Genomic DNA, 20,930 nt, shown 5'->3' with positions numbered 1-20,930 from the left:
GTTAAAGCTTGGTCGCAAATGGGTCTTCCAAATGGACAATGACCCCAAGCATACTTCCAAAGTTGTGGCAAAATGGCTTAAGGACAACAAAGTCAAGGTATTGGAGTGGCCATCACAAAGCCCTGACCTCAATCCTATAGAACATTTGTGGGCAGAACTGAAACAGTGTGTGTGAGCAAGGAGGCCTACAAACCTGATTCAGTTACACCAGCTCTGTCAGGAGGAATGGGCCAAAATTCACCCAACTTATTGTGGGAAGCTTGTGGAAGGCTACCCAAAACATTTGACCCAAGTTAAACAATTTAAAGGCAATGCAACCAAATACTAATTGAGTGTATGTAACCATCTGACCCACTGGGAATGTTAAGAAATAATTCTCTACTATTATTCTGACATTTCACATTCTTAAAATAAAGTGGTAATCCTAACTGACCTAAGACAGGGAATTTCTACTAGGATTAAATGTCAGGAATTGTGCAAAACTGAGTTTAAAGGTGTATGTAAACTTCTGACTTCAACTTTAGTTAGCCTAGTACACCTCTTATAGCATAGCAAAGTTGTATATCTTATTGTCTACCCATTCACATGAAGTGATCAGAGAAGTAATTAATTGTTAATAAACAATCAATAAATTGGATGAAAAATAAGACTGTGCCTCACCTGGTGTCAGGGGTAAACCTGTCTGCTATGAGGGTCACAGAGCAGTAGGGGAGGGCCTCAGCGATGCACACAGCTATGGCGAAACCCACCACACCCCCACCCACCACCATACCTTCAGACACTTCGTCTCAGGATGATTCTGCTGGGAAAAAAACTACAAAATAAGTTAAACTTGTACTAGCTAGGTACCTATTTTTGTGTTATACTGTGTATACCTGATATGTGCAAACACCTTTAGGTTATACATTAATGTGAGTATGATCAAATGTAAATCCATATCAATACAGCAGGACAGTGTTCCAGACATTGCTATGTTGGCTAAAGGTTAAGGATAAGTGGGTTGGTTGGTTAAGGTTGACTACACAGCAATTACAATATGCTATTTGTATAACCACAGCCCGTCCACTTGACTCAATTAAGTGCACAACATTCAAATATTAATTAAAAAAAATAAATAATGTACAGATAAAACACTTATTTGCCCATAGTCTTATGATCCATTATATAACTTCTCCAGCAAATTGTTGACCTATCTGCAGGCTGTGCGAGGTTATCAACTCATTTATTACTCTGTATAATGAACACCCGAATCATTGCATCGAATTCCTGATATACGACGCCTCTGGTGGGACGCTCTGACAGTGCAGGGGGAAAGTCCTGAAAAGAAACCAGAGATCCTATTTTTAAACAATTTTAGTTTAGTTTTGAAACATTTATTTTGTTGATCCCAAAAATCTGTTAAATAACCATATGTGCTCCAAAGCGCCCCGTAGAATAACTACCATAGTTATTTATGACAGAAAAGGCTAGGATACTGACCAATGATTTATATGTACATCATTGATACTGAAAGAAAGTCCCACAAATTGTTCCAGTTGACCTTTGTCAGACAACAGGCATGACTAGAGTCTGGAGATCGATAAAGATTCGCCCCAACAACATTTATAATAAACATGTGAAAGATTCGACCACGGAGGAAAAATAATAACTATTTCACGCCCATAAACATTTCCTTGCTCCTGGGCATAGATATAACAACACCGTGGACAGATTAATGCAGTGAAAAATTATACCAATCAAAGCTTATAAAGATCGTGGATTCAAACTGCGCGAACATGAAACACCCGTGAACAACCTCCACATCTCGCGATAATCTGAACAACTGCGAAGAAGAGACGGTAAGGTCCTGAAAGCTTGATATCTTTTTTTTAAGGCATTGCGGTGTTTGCAGCAATCATAGAAACGCTGAGAAAGTTTCTTAGTCTCTTTATTGAACATGGTTGTTCTGTTTAGATTTTGGGTTCCACTTGAAGTGCATTCATTGTGTATCATGTAGAAAGCTTACATGGCGCCCGCCGGTGTTGTGTCGCTGTTTGAAACGATGCAAAAATGTATGCGCACACTTCTCTGTGACTTTGTGACCAGTGATCGCTAAATTGATCTGTCCTGTCCTTCAACATATCTTACAAAGGTCTCAAACAGCTGTTGATCGATAAAATGTATATATGTGAAATATCGCAAAAAAAAAATCGAGAGAAATGTTTTCTGTAGTGAGAGCCTGGAGCAATCATTGTTATGTAGGCTGCAGTAGCAAATTCTGTGTGAAGGCAAGAGCCCTGAAAAGTTCAGATGAGATGGATGGGCTATAGGTACATTTCAAGCAGTCTCACAAGTATGAACTGTGAATTATAATGAACACGCCACTGCTTTGCGCCAATCTCAACATATTCCATACAATTTATTGCACTTTATTAGGCCTATTTCTTTCCAATTTATGTTTCACTTTGTTGCAGGTGGTGAGGTTTGGTTGGAATCATACTTCACAATCCATCCTCAAGAAAATGTCTGAGAAGACCCTAATCACACCCACCTCCCTCACAGCCATTCATTCAACAACACACAAGGACACCATCCTCTGCAAATTTGACAAGCTTAGGAAACGAGAGCTTCTGTGTGACATTACCCTTATCGTAGAAGATGTGCACTTCAAAGCACATAAGGCCCTGTTAGCCGCCAGCAGTGACTACTTCTCCCTCATGTTCACTGCTGAGGAGCAGATCAGCCAGTCTACCTACAGGCTGGACGGCATGGCGGCGGAGACCTTTGGAGCTGTACTAGAGTTCATCTACAGTGCCCAGGTATCTAGGGGTGGAAATGGGGGTAATGGAAACTGGGTTTCGTGGAGTGAAATTCCAGGGCAAAACCAAAATTATATTTATATTTACATCCAGTGGGAAGAAAAGTATGTGAACCCTTTAGAATTACCTGGATTTCTGCATAAATTGGTCATACAATCTGATCTGATCTTCATCTTAAAAAAAAATAAAAAAATCTAAGTCACGACAATAGACAAACACAGTCTGCTTAAACTAATAACACACAAACAATTATACATTTTCATGTCTTTATTGAACACACTGTGTAAACATTCACAGTGCAGGTTGGGAAAAGTATGTGAACCCTTGGATTTAATAACAGGTTGACCCTCCTTTGGCAGCAATAACCTCAAACCAACGTTTTCTGTAGTTGCGGATCAGACCTGCACAACGGTCATGAGGAATTTTGGACCGTTCCTCTTTACAAAACTGTTTCAGTTCCACAATATTCTTGGGATGTCTGGTGTGAACCGCTCTATTGAGGTCATGCCACAGCATCTCAATTGGGTTGAGGTCAGGACTGACTGGGCCACTCCAGAAGGCACATTTTCTTCTGTTCAAGCCATTCTGTTACTTCTGTGTTTTGGGTTGTTGTCCTGTTGCATCACCCAACTTCTGTTGAGCTTCAATTGGCGAACAGATAGCCTAACATTCTCCTGCAAAATGCCTTGATAATCTTCGGAATTCATTTTTTGGCCCTGAGGCAGCAATGCAGCCCAAACCATGATTCTCCCTCCACCATAGCTTACAGTTGGGATGAGGTTTTGATGTTGGTGTGTTGTGCCTTTTTTCTCCACACAGTGTTGTCTGTTCCTTCCAAACAACTCAACTTTAGTTTAATCTGTCCACAGAATATTTTGCCAGTAGCACTGCGGAACATCCAGGTGCTCTTTTGGAAACTTCAGACGTGCAGCAATGTTTGTTTTGGACAGGAGTGGCTTCTTCCATGTTCTCGTCCCATAAACACTATTCTTGTTTAGAGTGTTATGTATTGTAGACTTGTCAACAGAGATGTTAACATCTTCCAGAGATTTCTGTAAGTCTTTAGCTGACACTCTAGGATTCTTCTTAACCTCATTGAGCATTCTGCGCTGTGATCTTGCAGTCATCTTTGCAGGACAGCCACTCCTAGGGAGTAGAAACCGTGCTGAAATGTCTCAATTTATAGGCAATTTGTCTAACCGTGGACTGACTTTTAGAGATACTTTTATAACCCTTTCCAGCTTTATGCAAGGCAACAATTCTTAATCTTAGGTCTTCTGAGATCTCTTTTGTTTGAGGCATGGTTCACGTCAGGCAATGCTTCTTGTGAATAGCAAACTCAAATTTTGTCCGTGTTTTTTATGGGGCAGGGCAGCTCTAACCAACATCTCCATTCTCATCTCATTGAATGGACTCTAGGTTAGCTGACTCCTGACTCCAATTAGCTTTTGGAGAAGTAATTAGCCTAGGGGTTCACATACTTTTTCCAACCTACACTGTGAATGTTTTTAAATTATGTATTCAACATAGACAAGAAAAATACAATAATTTGTGTGTTATTAGTTTAAGCACACTGAGTTTGTCTATTGTTGTGACTCAGATGAAGATCAGATCAAATTTTATTTCACATTTATGCAGAATTCCAGGTAATTCCAAAGGGATCCCATACTTTTTCTTGTCACTGTAAATGTTAATTTTACATAGAATTCAAGGAGTGTGATCATTTTGACGTGCTCTGAAAATTTAAGGATCTTGCATCCAAGAGTGATTTTTCTTCCATTTCTATCCATGCAGGTATCTGTGGAGGAGAGTGTTACCGAGCAGCTACTAGACCTGGCCAGACTCCTAGAGGTTAGTGACCTTGTGAAAGCCCACATTACCTATCCAGGTGTAGAGGGGAGGGGCCTTAGTAACATCACCTGTCCTGGTTTCGAGGTGAGACCGGAAGTGAACACAGACAGCGGAGAAGGTAAAGGACTGGGAGAAGGGACATCGTCAGCGATTCAGCCGAAACGGAAAAGGGGTCGTCCCAGGAAGAATGAAGTGGACATGTCTGTGAAGACGTTGGAAGAGTCCAATAAACAGGAAGTAAGAAGTGATATCATCAATATCCCGGATGCAGCCAATGAAAAGCAGCAGGTTACAGTTGATGTCACAGTAGACTGTGTAGACCCTGAAGAATGTCTGGTTGAGTCACATGATAAACTGGATTCTCCAATAAGAGACTCTGATGATGCAGACTATGATCCCAGATCAGCCCGTACTAGGCGGCAGAGTAAGAGGAAGATCAGACCGCCGGTGAAATTTAAGGGCTACAGGGTGGGGGACCGGGACGACACTACGTCTGAATGCAGAGAACCAGGGAAGAGGGGCAGGAAGAGAAAATACCCCAACACAGAGGCACGGTGTGAAGACTGTGGGAAAGTGTTCAAAAACCACCTGTTCTTAAAGATACACCAAAGGACTCATACAGGTGAGGCCTGGGACCTCTACTACTCTACTACTTCCAGGATTGTTTTTATTGGCTAATTTAATTTCATTATAGACAGAATTACTAGAACACATTTATTTATGGCAAGTTCCTCACAGGTGAGGCCTGTGACTATATCCCTCCAATTAGATTAAAGCATATTATTTCATAGGCCTGAGTGATAATAATGTTTTAAAATGTTCCCACCAGGTGAAAAGCCTTTCAAGTGTTTTGCGTGCGGGAAGAGTTTCACACAGAAGCACACCCTCCTGGTTCACCAGCGGATGCACACTGGCGAGAAACCCTTCGTCTGTACCGTCTGCTCTAAAGCCCTGTCCACCAAACACTCACTAGTGGATCACATGAACTTACACACAGGTTGCCTACTTGTCTGACTTATAGCGAGTGTTTTAATGGTTTAGTGTGTTTCTCGGGGTATACAACTTTCAATCAAAACGTATATAAAGTGTATCCCTTTTCAATTCGGCTTTCATATTCGGAATAACTCAAGTATAAGTTTTGAATTGAATTCATTGTACTTGGACTCTTATTCTCTCCTTTAAATCCTAGAGGAGAAAACATTCAGCTGTGACAAATGTGAAAAGACGTTCAGCCAGAAGAGACAACTAAAGAGCCATTACAGGGTCCATACGGGTAAATCTTTACCAGAATGTGCACACTGTCAACGTAGGTTCATGGATGCAGCTCAACTGAAGAAGCACATGAGAACTCACACAGGTAGAGTGAGACGAGGTTTAACTTCTACAAATTCTGGTGTGTTACTATGTAATAAGTTGTTGCTGATCGTGTTACAGGTGAGAAGCCTTTCACTTGTGAGATCTGTGGGAAGTGTTTTACAGCCAAGAGCACACTACAGACGCACATCAGGATTCACAGGTGAGATATGACTTATACAAGGCTGAGCTATTCCACCATGTTTCAATCCTGAGAGATGGTGAAAAAAAACTCCCTTACCTTATGTTTATTTTATTTATTTTCACACATCAAATATGATGCAATCTATGTGCATGTGAGGATCACAAACTCAAAAGGGGCTTATAACGAATGTGTTCTACGCACGAAGACTCCGCAACAGATATGAATGAAAATGTGATCCGGCCCACATCCATTTACCGGTGTGAACATGTTTGTATTCCAGAGGAGAGAAGCCATATGTCTGTAGCGTCTGCAACAAGTCATTCTCCGACGCCAGTGCCAGGCGACGTCACGTAGCCTCCCATACCGGAAAGAAGCCCTTCACCTGCTCCTTCTGCAACCTCTCCTTCGCTCGCCTGGACAACTTGAAGACCCACACCAAAACCCACAACAAGGAGAGCGTAGTCACCATCACCACCGAGGAGGCTCAGAGCGGGGCTGGGGTGGTGGAAGAGGAGGCTGGGGTCACCACAGGGGAAACGGAGGAGGTAGACTTAGGAAATTTTGTTTAAGTGCCACGCCACAATAATACAGTCTAATTGACAATACAAATGACAGATTTCAAAACTACTCTATGGTCCACTCAGGGCTTTGTGACACTGTAGGCAATCATAGTAGGCAACCATCGTGAAGTATGTCATTGATATCAGCTATAATACATGACATCATCTATACACAGGTACGCAGCATCCTACAGCTCCAGCAGTACCAGCTACCTGGTCACCCAGAGCAGGAGATACAGCTGGTTGTGACTGGAGATGTGGATAATCTCAACAACCTCAACTTCGTGCCCAGTCACTGTGGACATGACCAGGGCATCAGCATTATTACAACAGAGGGTGGGGTCTCTGAGGCGGCAGACCAGGCCCACTCCAGACTGACCCTCCTCACCCAGCCGTCAGGACACATGCAAAACGTGGCCTTGGTCACGCAGGTAAAGTGAGACAATAATGGTCTTGTCCCAAATGGCACCCTATTCTCTATACTGCACTACTATTGACTAGGGCCCATTGGGCTCTGGTCAAAAGTAGTACTCTTTGTAGGGACTAGGGTGCCATTTGGGACGCAGACAATATATTGTACAGTCCCTTGCTTTTATGCAGTGTTTATTCTTTTGTTTATATGTATCGTATTTGGACACACCAGCCATCAGTACTCAGGTCTATGTGTGCTGATGTACAGTATGTCTATGTATCTGTATTGTCCTATGCTTGTCCAATGCTGGGTTTCCCCCCTAGGGCTCAATAAAGGGCTAGGGCCTTGTCCTTTTGGTTTTTTGAATGGCACGTTAAAATCCAATTTATTATTATTATTATTCAATTCAGGGCAGCGTGGAGCATCACAACCAGCAGATCCAGACTATCAGCGTGCTGCAGGACGGACACATGACCAACGGGGTTGGGGTCGCAGGGCAGCCGGAACAGATGCATGTCATCACTCTATCCAAGGAAGACATGGAGCACCTTCAGGCCCACCACGGGCCACCCCAGCCCCTGCACATAGCACCCAGGCCTGGCTCCCTCCCTGGCTCTGTACAGCAGCTCCACGTCATGCACCAGCAGCACCAGCACCAGACCCTCTCTCAGCTGGCTGTCACCCAGGACCAGAGCACCATACTGGGGCAGATGAGCAGAGAGCAGCAGGGTCAGGCCCAGGCTATCCACATCAACAGCCAGAGCAGCCAGCCCATCTCAATCAGTCAGACCAGTGAACAGATCCCAAGCCACCATATCCAGGGCCAGACCTTCCAGATACAGGCTGGTACTGTCTCCTACCTCTACACTACCAGCCTAGCTCCGCCATAGACTGTATAGGCCCGGCACAACTGACTGAAGGACTGGAGAACCAATCTGCCCTAACAGAACTGACTGAATGGGCGGGAACTGTCTCCTAGCTCTACACCACCAGTCTAGCCCAGCCATAGCCCTGATACGGCGTCAACAGCCATGTATCAGGACCAGCCCAGCCATAGACTGTATGGGCACAGCAGAACTGACTGAAGAACCAGTCTGGCCCAACACAGTTGACTTTGCCTTAGTTCACACTCAGGTTGGACAATGGATGTAAAATGCATTTGTCACAATGGTTGTAAATTGAATTTAGTTATCCAGTAATGCCAGGATATTGAAATGACACGGAGGTAGAGAAAATGTGATTCCAACTAGGTTATTCTGTGTGACACCGACATCTTCTGGCTGATGTGATGTAAAAGCTCTGAGCCAATAGCTATTATTTCAGGCTACAATAAAAGGGCTATTTAGAAGCAGATAAAAGGTATTATTTGCATGTCAAGTCACAATGTAAAAATGTTTTTTTTTTTTATATATGCATATTTATATTGTGAGGTGAAACAAATGCATTGTTTTTATTATGAAGGTAAAATACTACCATTTGTGGTGCTGCAATAGCAAGGCGAGAGTGGAAAAGTATTGATGCCAGGGATATTGTTGGTGTCTGCGTGCTACTGAAGTGCCGTGGCCCTGTGTGCTCTTTCATTAGTTTTGTTTTCGTTCATTTATTTCTGGTACCCTCCTACCTGAGAGGAATGAGGCCTGTGTGGTGTTGCACTGTTAAAACTGCAAACCCACATGCTGTAAGTCCTCTCTGCTCCACCTAAGTGTTTTAATGGGCCGATGTGGGTAATAACCATTGTACATGCATTCTCTCCTCTTTACTGCTTTAAGCCTTTTTATGCTATTGTTTACCACTTCAGTGTCCTTAAATCTGTAGTTTGAAGCATATAAAACATTTTGTTTCACTATATTAAATATTCAACAAGAAACATATCACACAATACTTTACAAGGGTGACTGGGATGATTCTTATGTTTGCTTGTCCACTATCTCTCCTGGTAAATTAAGTTTTATATGTAGTTGACATTTTACAGGTAATAGTCTAGCCCAAAACTATTCACTGTTTCACATGTACAAAGTAACAATACATCATCTTAGAAAAATTTAAAAAGACAACCTAAAATACTCAAAGTGACTGACTATATATTTAAAAACATTTTAAAACAATACATTATACTATAGACCTGCTAAATTAATCACATCCATCATAAAGAAACAGAATGAAAAAAGTGTTTATGTATTTATTTTAGATGCAGCAATTGTTCACGACGCAATCATTGGATGACTTGGTGAAGTTGTGGCAGAGCAAAGCGGGTTTCCCCTCCTTCATCCATGGTGCTCGTTCAACGTTGCATTTGGAGAGTCCTGTGAGCGTCAACTGTCATGAACTTGTCATTCTGAACAGCACCATCTTCCTAATTGACAACCTTGACATATTGGCATAATATGAAATCTGATGGGCAACAGCAGAACCTCCATAAAGTCTAAAGACATGTTTAAAGATTTTTTTTCAGTCAAGCATGTTGCTGTGTGTATAATCTGTTATTGACAAAAGGCATAGAGAACTTTATTGTTCCATGTACAATAGATTGAGGTGTGTTTATTAGAAAAGTGGTGGTGGATTGCATGTGGATGGTAGTCATGGATAATGATGGATGTTTGTCATCCTGCAGTCGGAACGGCAGCATGACCAGGGACTCAGGTCCTCTGGGAGATGAGACAAAGAAAAGAGAGGGGCTGTTAGTGGGAGCATGCCTAAGATCACACATTTCACCAGGGCCCATATTCACAAAGCATCTAATGCTGCTTTTTCAACTAACATCAGTGTTACACTAGTGTATACACCCTTTTGTAATACTAGTGAAATTGTTTCCATAGCTAGGGCTGTGAGGACTTGTGAAGAGCAGAATCAACAGCCTCTGCATAATCAAAACAGTTGCTTCGTGAGAAGAGAAGAAAATATTCACAGTTAAACAATGTTATGTAAATGCCAGCTGAAAAGTACCAGTGGCCTGGCTTTAGCCCCAAGTGAGAGCAGGTCCGCCGGAGCCATGGCCCAGTGAGACACGGGTGCCGGACCGAGTAGATGGAAACAGAAAAGTCTGAGCCTTTTTGGTAAAAGACTGAGGTAAATCCTGCAATCAAACAGGCTAAACATCAGTACAGAGACAAAGTGGCGTCGCAATTCAATGGCTCAGACACGAGACAAATGTGGCAGGGTCTACAGACAATCACGGGTTACAAAGGGAAAACCAGCCACGTCGTGGACACCGACGTCGTGCTTCTGGACAAGCTAAACACCTTTGCCCCCTTTGAGGATAACACGGTGCCACCGACGCAGTCCGCTCCCAAGGACTGTGGGCTCTCGTTTTCTGTGGCCGACCTGAGTAAGACATTTACGCGTGTTAACCCTCGCAAGGCTGCCGCTCCAGACGGTATCCCTAGCCGCGTCCTTAGAGCATCCACAGACCAGCTGGCTGGAGTGTTTACAGACATATTCAATCTCTCCCTATCCTACTCTGCTGTCCCCACTTGCTTCAAGATGTCCACCATAGTTCCTGTACCCAAGAAAGCAAAGGTAACTGAACTGAATGACTATCACACCATAGCACTCACTTCTGTCATCATGAAGTACTTTGAGAGGCTAGTTAAGGATCATATCACCTCCATCTTACCTGACACCCTAGAACCACTTCAGTTTGCTTCCTGCTCCAATAGATCCACAGATCTATCTGCCATTTCACTGCACACTGCCCTATCCCATCTGGACAAGAGGAATACCTATGTAATAATGCTGTTCATTGACTATAGCTCAGCCTTCAACCCCATAGTACCATCCAAGCTCATCATTAAGCTCGAGGCCCTGGGTCTGAACCCAGCACTGTGCAACTGGGTCCTGGACTTCCTGAGGGGCCGCCCCCAGGTGGTGAAGGTAGGAAACAACACCTGCACTACGCTGATCCTCAACACAGGGGCTCCTCATGGGTGCGTGCTCAGCCCCCTCCTGTACTCCCTGTTCACCCATGACTGCGTGGTCACGCACGCCTCCAACTCAATCATCAAGTTTGCAGACGACACAACAGTAGTAGGCCTGATTACTGACAATGATGAGACAGCCTACAGGGTGGAGGTGAGAGCCCTGGTAGAGTGGTGCCAGGAAAATAACCTCTCCCTCAATGTCAACAAAACAAAGGAGCTGATCGTGGACTTCAGGAGACAACAGAGCGAGCACGCCCCTATTCACATCGACGGGACCACAGTGGAGAAGGTGAAAAGCTTCAAGCTTCTCAGCGTACACATCACTGACAATCTGAAATTGTCCACCCACACAGACAGTGTGGCGAAGAAGGCGCAACAGAGCCTCTTCAACCTCAGGAGGCTAAAGAAATTGGTTTTGGCCCCTAAGACCCTCACAAACTTTTACAGATATACAATTGAGAGCATCCTATCGGGCTGTATGCCCGCCTGGTACGGAAACTACACTGCCCGCAACCGTAGGGCTCTCCGGAGGGTGGTGCGGTCTGCCCAACGCATCACCGGGGGCACACTGCCTGCCCTCCGGGACACCTACAGTCACTGATATCACAGGAAGGCCAAAAAGATCATCAAGGACATCAACCACCCGAGCCACCTCCTCAAATTTGCTTTGCTAAAATCACCAGCTACAATAAATGGGGCCTCAGGATATGTGGTTTCCAGTTTGCACAAAGTCCAGTGTAGTTCCTTGAGGGCTGTCCTGGTTATCAGCTTGAGGGGGAATATACACGGCTGTGACTATAACCGGAGAGAATTCTCTTGGGAGGTAATATGGTCGATTGTGAGGTATTCTAGATCGGGTGAACAAAATTACTTTAGTTTCTGTACGTTATCACAATCACACCATGAGTAGTTAATCATAAAACATACACTAACGCCTTTATTCTTCCCGGAGAATTCTTTATTCCTGTCTGCGCGATGTACTGAGAACCCAGCTGGCTGTATGGACGGGGACAGTATATCCAGAGAGAGCTATGATTCCGTGAAACAGAGTATGTTACAGTCCCTGATGTCTCTCTGGAAGGAGATCCTCGCCCTGAGCTCGTCTACTTTATTGTCCAGAGACTGAACATTCGCGAGTGAAGTATACTCGGAAGCGGTGGATGGAGTGCACACCTCCTGAATCAGACTAGAAGTCCACTCCGAATAATTCTTCTCCGCTGGCGGCGTCTTGGAGCAGCCTCTGGGATAAGTTCAATTGCCCTGGTCGGTACGAACAAAGGATACAATTCGGGAAAGTCGTGTTCCTGGTCGTAATGCTGGGGAGTTATCGCCGCTCTGATATCCAAAAGTTCTTTCCAGCTGTATGTAATAATACAAAAAAAACGTTCTGGGCTAATAATGTAACAAATAATACACCAAAAATATATATACTGCAAAGTTGCATAGGAGCTAGCAACAGGACTGCCATGTCTGTCGGCGCCAGGCTCTTTCCATTGAATACAGGCAGTTGACGTCAACAACCTTCATCGAATATTTAAAAAATGATTACAATAATGATTACAATACTAATTTATCTACAAATATAAAGAAAGGGTAGGCGGGAGCTAGACAACCTCCCATGAGGCTTTGTGGACAACGACTCCCGTTGTTAGGGTCAGTATATCCATCATCTTTGGTTTGACTATGTTTTCCTCTGACCGAAATCTGTATGGAGGTTAAGTGAGAGTCTCGTATTTGGTCAACAAAAACATGTAACTGGTAATTTGATCTAATAGCAGTTTCATAATGTGGACGCACGTGGCATTTCGGCAACTTTGTGAAAAAACAACTTTATATCTGAGTTGTGCCTGTTGTCATAGAGATAGATAGAGGACTCGATTGATATAACCTTTTTTAGGGACATTGCCATGGAGGGCTTTCACCATTTTTGTTTTGGGAGACTCATTCAGCCTCAATGGCGCTGCCCATGCTGTCACAGATACGACAATGGCACCGATACAAATATGAGTTGTCTATCTAATCTCTATGGCCTGTTGTTCGCCCTCTCATTGGCTAGAATGGTCCCACCTGATCTCCGCCTGCCTTCCATCTTTGAGGACATGTATTTCAATTGTTATTGCGGTCACTTGACTATCTTGACATTATAATAGACAGCGCTGTAACTCTTTCAGGTTGTGAATACGTTTTCCGCACATCTTTAGTAGTAGTATTAACATTACCAATGACATCAGGAACTCGGAACTATTAATAAAAGATATGCGCTGATTACCAGGAGTGGGGTTCGAACCCACGCGGACATATGTCCATTGGATCTTAAGTCCAACGCCTTAACCACTCGGCCATCCTGGTTGGCGTAAAATAGAGGTCCAATACCAGATCATGGATATCGATATATACTGCAAAGATTAATCATTTTCTTGCATGCCACTCGCAAAAATGTAACATTCCAATGTAAAAAAGAATCTTAATCAAACGGCATTATATGTCGTTGCAGCGGGTGCTACTGTGATTATCAAAGCAGATGGCTACTCTGACATTCTATTGTAACGATGTTGCAAGACAACTGTTGACCAGCCTGACTTCAGCCAGATCAACAGATACAAATCGAAAGCTTGACAATGTGTTCTATCAAATGAATACATTCCCTTGATGACGATACGGCATAAATTGGGCAGTCAATTGTAGTTATTTGAATGATGTGCTTTGTATTATTTTCCCTTGACGTCTATAGGCAATCGTTTCATTGGGGAGAACTTTGTGACCAGTGGTAGAAAAAGCACCCAATTGTGATACTTGAGTAAAAGTATAGATACCTTAACACAAAGTTACTCATGTAAAAGTTAGTCACCCAGTAAAATGCTACTTGAGTAAAAGTCTAAAAGTATTTGGTCCTAAATGTATTTAAGTTTCAAAAGTAAATGTAATTGCTAAAATATACTTAAGTATCAAAAGTAGAAATAATTTCAAATCATATTAAGCAAAGCAGACGTCCCCATTTTCTTGTTTTTAAATGTAGAGATTGCTAGAGGCACACCAACACTCAGACATCATTTACGAATTATGCACTTGTGTTTAGTAAATCCGTCAGATCAGAGGCAGTAGGGATGACCACGTGCTATCTTGACAAGTGCCTGCTGCAGCAGCATTGGTATAGGCAAAGCTTGATTGCCCAATGACCGACCATATACCGCAAACTTCCTGTAGCCTAGGTGATTGACTCACATTCTAAAACATCGGGCACATTGCATTATATTTAATATCATTTAGTGTTCTACCTTCTATACTGTAGGTTGAGGCTCAATTCTGTAATACAAACTGACTTGTGGAAGTATGACTATATAGTTTGCACATCCAATCCTTTCAGATCTACACAGCAGGATCATTAGATATCTGTGGGGAAGGAGCAGTGAGTGGTTGATTTAGGATTGGGCGACTGTCGAACAGAGAGATAGGTACCTCACTTGCTGGTGGGGTTATGGAACACAGACGCTGAAAGTTAGCCTACACGTCACAGCAATCTGATGAGGATTCTATGAGTCTGTTTTTGACTCACGACGGACACTAAAAATAGCAATGGTCTCTTGGATATCTGCATGTGATGTGTACTATACAATGGAAAAATCAAGGTATATTCTTGTTTTCTTAACAATGTCAAATCCTGTTGAGTCATTTAGAGGTTGCCTTCTGTTGCAATATCAGTCAGTGTAGCAATAACGGTTGTGTCTCCAAGAAAATAACTCAAATGTATCACAATTATAAGTTTAGAATGATGCATCATGATCAAGTAATTGTGTACATCAGAAATGGATGCTCAGATGAAACACAAAGGGCCATTCTACAGCATTTGTATTCATAAAAATCACAATATCCTGTCATTAAACATAAGTAATGTAAAAAAAATTGTAAAATCAAACATTCAATTCAGCAGAACGTTATAGGACAAGTGGGAGAAGTAAGCATTTGAACTGCACTCAAGTAAACATTCTTGATTGACTAATCACGTATTCCTTTAACTGCCAGCCTGGAGCACCGAACAAGTGTTTTCTTTTTATATTAAAGAAATGGAACACCCCATATCACACTATTGCATGTTAGCTTCTGTGGTTTGACATCAAGATGCTTGGTCTTCTCTCCTAACACCAGCTAGGCAAAGGTGTTAATATAAAATGTGTCTTCTACGGTAAGACGCAGAAATAGCTGCATGACATACAAAATGGCACATTCTCATTCAAACTGCATAAATAATTTTAAGCAAACATACCACTGAGTGTACAAAACATTAGGACCACCTGCTCTTTCCATGACATTGACTGACCAGGTGAATCAGTTGAAAGCTATGAATCTTATTGATGTTACCTGTTAAATTTACTTCAATCAGTGTAGATGAAGAGGAGGAGACAGGTTAAAGAAGGATTTTTAAACCTGGAAACATGGATTGTGTATGTGTGCCATTCAGAGGGTGAATGGGCAAGACAAAATATTTAAGTGCCTTTCAATGGGGAATGGTAGTAGATTCAACTCAATATTAAGAAGGTGTTCTTAATGTTTTGTACACTCAGTGTACATTGGAACACCCATACTGTACATCTGAAAATATTCAGAATCAAGTGCATACTTGTGTAAACAACTGCAAATTGATTAATTCTACTTCTTTAAATACATTGTCATGGCCATGAAAACACATTTGAGAGGATCTTGACTTGAGATAAAACAATAACACTATCGGTCTCTGTCTGTCTCACTTGTTGCAGCATGGGAAACAGCAACAGAACAACTTCCTACAGGGGTTGTTCTTCTTGTACTTCACCGCCAGCTTGATCTGAGCCTGGGCCTTGCCCACAAAGTCTGTTGTGGCGACTACGTTGGCCTCTGTTGTCCACCATGGCCCCCTGTTCCTCCACCAGCAGAGCCATCTGGAAGAACAGCTCATGGATGTCCATATAGTGGAAGTATTACTATATAGTTTATGTATCCAATCCTTTCAGATCTACACAGCAGGATCATTAGATATCTGTGGGGAAGGAGCAGTGAGTGGTTGATTTAGGATTGGGCGACTGTCGAACAGAGAGATAGGTACCTCACTTGCTGGTGGGGTTATGGAACACAGACGCTGAAAGTTAGCCTACACGTCACAGCAATCTGATGAGGATGTCTACGAGTCTGTTTTTGACTCACGACGGACACTAAAAATAGCAATGGTCTCTTGGATATCTGCATGTGATGTGTACTATACAATGGAAATATTGAGGCACATTCTTGTTCTCTTAACAATGTAAAATCCAGTTGAGTCATTTTGAGGTTGCCTTCAGTTGCAATATCAGTCAGTGTAGCAATAACGGTTGTGTGTCTCCAAGAAAGGAAGTCAAATGTATCACAATGATAACAGTTTAGAATGATGCATCATGATCAAGTAATTGTGTACATCAAAAATGAATGCTCAAATGAAACATAAAGGGCCATTCTACAGCATTTATAAAATTCCCAATATCCTGTCATAAAACATAAATAATATCAAGAAATTGTAAAATAATCAAACATTCAATACAGCTGAAAGTTAAAGGAATAGTGGGAGAAGCAAACATTTGAACTGCACTCAAGTAAACATTCTTGATTGACTAATCACGTATTCTTTTAACTGCCAGTCTGGAGCACCGAACAAGTGTTTTCTTTTTACAACATTAAAGAAATGGAACACCCCATATCACACTATTGCATGTTAGCTTCAGCGCTTTGACATCAAGATACTGGGTCTTCTCTCCTAACACCAGCTAGGCAAGGGAGTTAATGTACAGTAAGAGATAGAAATAGCTGCATGACATACAAAATGGCACCCTCATTCAAATTGCATAAATCATTTTAAACATACACTGAGTGCACAAAACATTAGGAACACCTGCTCTTTCCATTACATAGACTGACCAGGTGAATCAGTTGAAAGCTATGATGCCTTATTGATGTCACCTATTAAATCCACTTCAATCAGTGTCGATGAAGGGGAGGAGACAGGTTAAAGAAGGATTTTTAAGCCTGGAGACATGGATTGTAAATGTATGCCATTCAGAGGGTGAATGGGCAAGACAACATATTGAAGTGCCTTTCAGTTGGGAATGGTAGTAGGTTCAACTCAATATTAAGAAGGTGTTCTTAATGTTTTGTACACTCAGTGTACATTGGAACACACATACTGTACATCTGAAAATATTCAGGATCAAGCGCATACTTGTGTAAACAACTGCAAATTGATTACTTCTACTTCTTTAAATACATTGTCATGGCCATGAAAACACATTGGAGAGGATCTTGACTTGAGATAAAACAATAACACTGATATCGGTCTGTCTCACTTGTTGCAGCATGGGCAACAGCAACAGAACAACTTCCTACAGGGGTTGTTCTTCTTGTACTTCACCGCCAGCTTGATCTGAGCCTGGGCCTTGCCTACAAAGTCTGTTGTGGCGACTACGTTGGCCTCTATGTTGTCCACCATGGCCCCCTGTTCCTCCACCAGCAGAGCCATCTGGAAGAACAGCTCATGGATGTCCTTGATCCGACTCTCCAGCTCAACCAGCTCCTTGTGCCGGTTCTCGATCTCCGTAAGCGCTGATCGCGCCGTCCGCCCGTCCGCCAGGAGGTTGTCGGAGAACACGTTCCACTTACCCGTCTCGACCATCTCCTCAATCTGATCTCCGGTCACCTCCTTGCCCATTATCTTTGCCTGGCGCTGGATCCGGGTCTTGCAGTTCTCCCTCTGGCCCATCTCCGCTTGGTTGTACTCAGACATGGCCTCGTGGAAGGCCCCGGTGAGAGAAACATACTGAGAACGCACCATGCGGACCAGAGCAGAATGGGCACCATGCTCTTCTTCCAGCTGTTTGTGCTGCATGCCAATCTTCTCCAGCCGTGTGTAGATGCCCTCCCCCCGGGTCTTGATGCCCTTGGCCAGGGCATTGGAGTCTCGTTTGATGGAGCTGATCCGCCGGACAGAGGTGAGGAATCGGGTGTTCTGCTTGCCCAGGCGCTTCACATCCATCCGGAGCAGAGCGATCTCCTTCCTCATTGACTGGACCTGTCTGAAGATGCTGTCCATCATGTCTTCGCCTTCGAACACCACTGACTGGTGCTCCAGCTGTTCCTTGTCATCAGTGCCCTGACCCTGACCTCCCTCGTCCATGTCTGAAGAAGCGGGGGCCACCCCCTTCAGGTCAACCAGTCTGTCTCTCATCCTACCTGGAATGGGAGGAAAATGTTGAGGGTCACTGTATGATCTCCTTATCATATCCTCTCTTTCATCCTACTTACTGTATATTGTAGAGCAGAACCCTGCTAGAGCAGTGCAGTTTTCAGTCTTTATGATCATGCAAGAAATTTGATGTTGAGTTTTTCATGCCTTAAAGAAGTTAGCGAGCTGCATAAACTGTATTAAGTGCAGCATATCTGATTTAAACAGATAACAGCCACAAGCCCTCTTTCTATTAAGGCAATTTAACGCCATTCTATAAGAGGAAATTAAATGACACCTATTAGCGCTGCAGACGATACAGGACTATTAAAGGCTCAGTGCACTACTTTTGTGAAGAAAAAAAATGTTTCAATGTTTTAATTAATATGTTGGGTTTTTTCAGCACCCCCTACATGTTGCGGCTATGGGCTGTGGTGACTTTATTTTTTATAGACATCAGTTATTAGATTCCACTCTCATTGGACATCTGTAACAAAAGTTACGATTTTAACAACAATTTGATCACTGAAAGACATAGATGATCAAATCTGTGGTGTGTTTCTTTACCACCCTTTAACACACCTCAAACCTTTTCCAAACATTTAATTATAGGCTTAGGTTATGACTTATCGTCTCTCTATAATCTCTTTCATGAGGCTACATGTATTTTACTGTTACAGTAGGCTACACAAGAGAATGCAATATGACAAGTTTCTTTCTGTGCACCAACTGAACACCTTGACAAAAGTATCAGGCCAAAACACAAGCGCACGTACACACCTACTGTACAGTACCAGTCAAAAGTTTGGACACACGTGCTCATTTAAGGGTTTTTCTTTATTTGTACTATTTTCTACATTGTAGAATAGTAGTGAAGACATCAAACTATGAAATAACACATAAGGAATCATGTAGAAACCATAAAAGTGTTAAAGAAATCTAAATATATTTTATATTTGAGATTCTTCAAAGGAACCACCCTTTGCCATGATGCCAGCTTTGCACACTCTTGGCATTCTCTCAACCAGCTTCATGAGGTAGTCACCTGGAATGCATTTCAATTAACAGGTGTGCCTTGTTAAAAGTTATTTTGTGGAATTTCTTTCCTTCTTAATGTGTTTGAGCCAAACAGTTGTGTTGTGACAAGGTAGGGATGGTATACAGAAGATAGCCCTATTTGGTAAAATACCAAGTCCATATTATGGCAATAACAGCTTAAATAAGCAAAGAGAAACGACAGTCCATCATTACTTTAAGGCATGAAGGTCAGTCAAAAACAGAAAATGTCAAGAACTTTTAACGTTTCTTCAAGTGCAGTCCAAAAACCATCAAGCGCTATGATGAAACTGGCTCTCATGAGGACCACCACAGGAATGGAAGACCCAGAGTTACCTCTGCTGCAGAGGATAAGTTTATTAGAGTTAACTGCACCTCAGATTGCAACCCAAATAAAATGCTTCACAGAGTTCAAGTGTCTGATGAGTCCAAACGCCATGTGTTTGTGAGACGCAGAGTATGTGAACGGATGATCTCAGCATGTGTAATTCCCACCGTGAAGCATGGAGGAGGAGGTGTGATGGTGTGGGGGTGCTTTGCTGGTGACACTGTCTGTATTTTATTTTGAATTCAAGGCACACTTAATCAGCATGGCTACCACAGTATTCTGCAGCGATACACCATCCCATCTGGTTTGAGCATAGTGGGACTATCATTTGTTTTTCAACGGGACAATGACCCAAAACAAACCTCCAGACTGTATTTGACCAAGGAGAGTGATTGAGTGCTGCAGATGACCTGGCCTCCACAAATCACCCGACCTCAACCCAATTGAGATGTTTTTTTGATGAGATGGACCACAGAGTGAAGGAAAAGCAGCTAACAAGTGCTCAGCATATGTGGGAACTCCTTCAAAACTGTTGGAAAAGCATTCCTCATGAAGGTGGTTGAGAGAACACCAAGAATGTGCAAAGCTGTTATCAAGGCAAAGGGTGGCTACTTTGAAGAATCTAAAATCTAAAATATATTTTGATTTGTTTAACACTTTTTTGATTACTACATGATTCCATATGTGTTATTTCAAAGTTTTGATGTCTTCACTATTATTCTACACTGTAGAAAATAGTAAAAATAAAGAAAAACCCTTGAATAAGTAGGTGTGCCCAAACTTTTGACTGATACTGTATATTGGCGACATTATTTATTGTAACAGAAAACAGGCGCAAAATATTACATTCAAATGAAATAAAGCAGCTCAAAATTTCACTCGCCCAACAACCCAGACTCAACTTGATGAGAAAACGCATCTCATCACAACCTAGCGTACAGTAGGCTCAATTAAATAACAGGAAAGAAACAACTCCAAACTTAATCAGAAACATTTACCTGATATCGTGCTCCGTAGACTATCCTATAACACCACAATCATTCAAACAGAACAGACAAATGCTCGAAGAATCATTTCCCCTTTCTGCTCCGTTTAGTCATCTCGCTGTGTCTGCCAGGAACCAACCCACCACCTACTTTATTGCGTATATTCATTAGTGCAAACTGTAGCAAATCGTAACAAAACGTTTCGTATTGGGTGAATTCAGATTGAGCCGTCCCGTGTCTGCACGTTTGGTTCCGTTTGGTTCCTACTGAATATACCCCTGGCAGGGAGTTTCCCCTTGGCTGCT

The 20,930-nt window shown here is 42.5% G+C and overlaps 2 protein-coding genes and 1 non-coding gene across 4 annotated transcripts; 1 reads left to right on the top strand and 2 right to left on the bottom strand.

Annotated features, from left to right (window-relative positions):
- Positions 1-1,801: 1,801 nt before the first annotated feature.
- Positions 1,802-9,000, top strand: zbtb24 (zinc finger and BTB domain containing 24). Of its 2 annotated transcripts, none has more exons than XM_014197226.2 (9): positions 1,802-1,838; positions 2,454-2,798; positions 4,593-5,271; positions 5,479-5,646; positions 5,839-6,006; positions 6,084-6,165; positions 6,428-6,692; positions 6,884-7,138; positions 7,530-9,000. In XM_014197226.2, the coding sequence occupies exons 2-9, from the start codon at positions 2,502-2,504 to the stop codon at positions 8,007-8,009; spliced, it is 2,394 nt and encodes a 797-aa protein (XP_014052701.2). In that variant the 5' UTR covers positions 1,802-1,838; positions 2,454-2,501; the 3' UTR covers positions 8,010-9,000. The 2 variants fall into 2 exon arrangements, with proteins under 2 accessions (XP_014052701.2, XP_014052712.2); XM_014197237.2 differs by lacking the exon at positions 1,802-1,838 and adding an exon at positions 1,847-2,332.
- A 4,302-nt stretch (positions 9,001-13,302) lies between these two features.
- On the bottom strand, positions 13,303-13,385 carry trnal-uaa (transfer RNA leucine (anticodon UAA)). The gene has a single exon. It is a non-coding gene; the product is annotated as a tRNA-Leu (tRNA).
- A 1,482-nt stretch (positions 13,386-14,867) lies between these two features.
- Positions 14,868-20,679, bottom strand: stx11a (syntaxin 11a). Its single transcript, NM_001173666.1, is given in 2 exon segments — positions 14,868-18,263; positions 20,638-20,679. A coding segment is annotated over 1 exon segment (882 nt). The 5' UTR covers positions 18,259-18,263; positions 20,638-20,679; the 3' UTR covers positions 14,868-17,376.
- Positions 20,680-20,930: the final 251 nt, after the last annotated feature.

The sequence above is a fragment of the Salmo salar genome, chromosome ssa01 (assembly GCF_905237065.1).
Source record: "Salmo salar chromosome ssa01, Ssal_v3.1, whole genome shotgun sequence".
NCBI lineage: Eukaryota > Metazoa > Chordata > Actinopteri > Salmoniformes > Salmonidae > Salmo > Salmo salar.
Note: the sequence above shows the minus strand (reverse complement) of the source record. Positions and strands in the feature narration are given on the sequence as shown.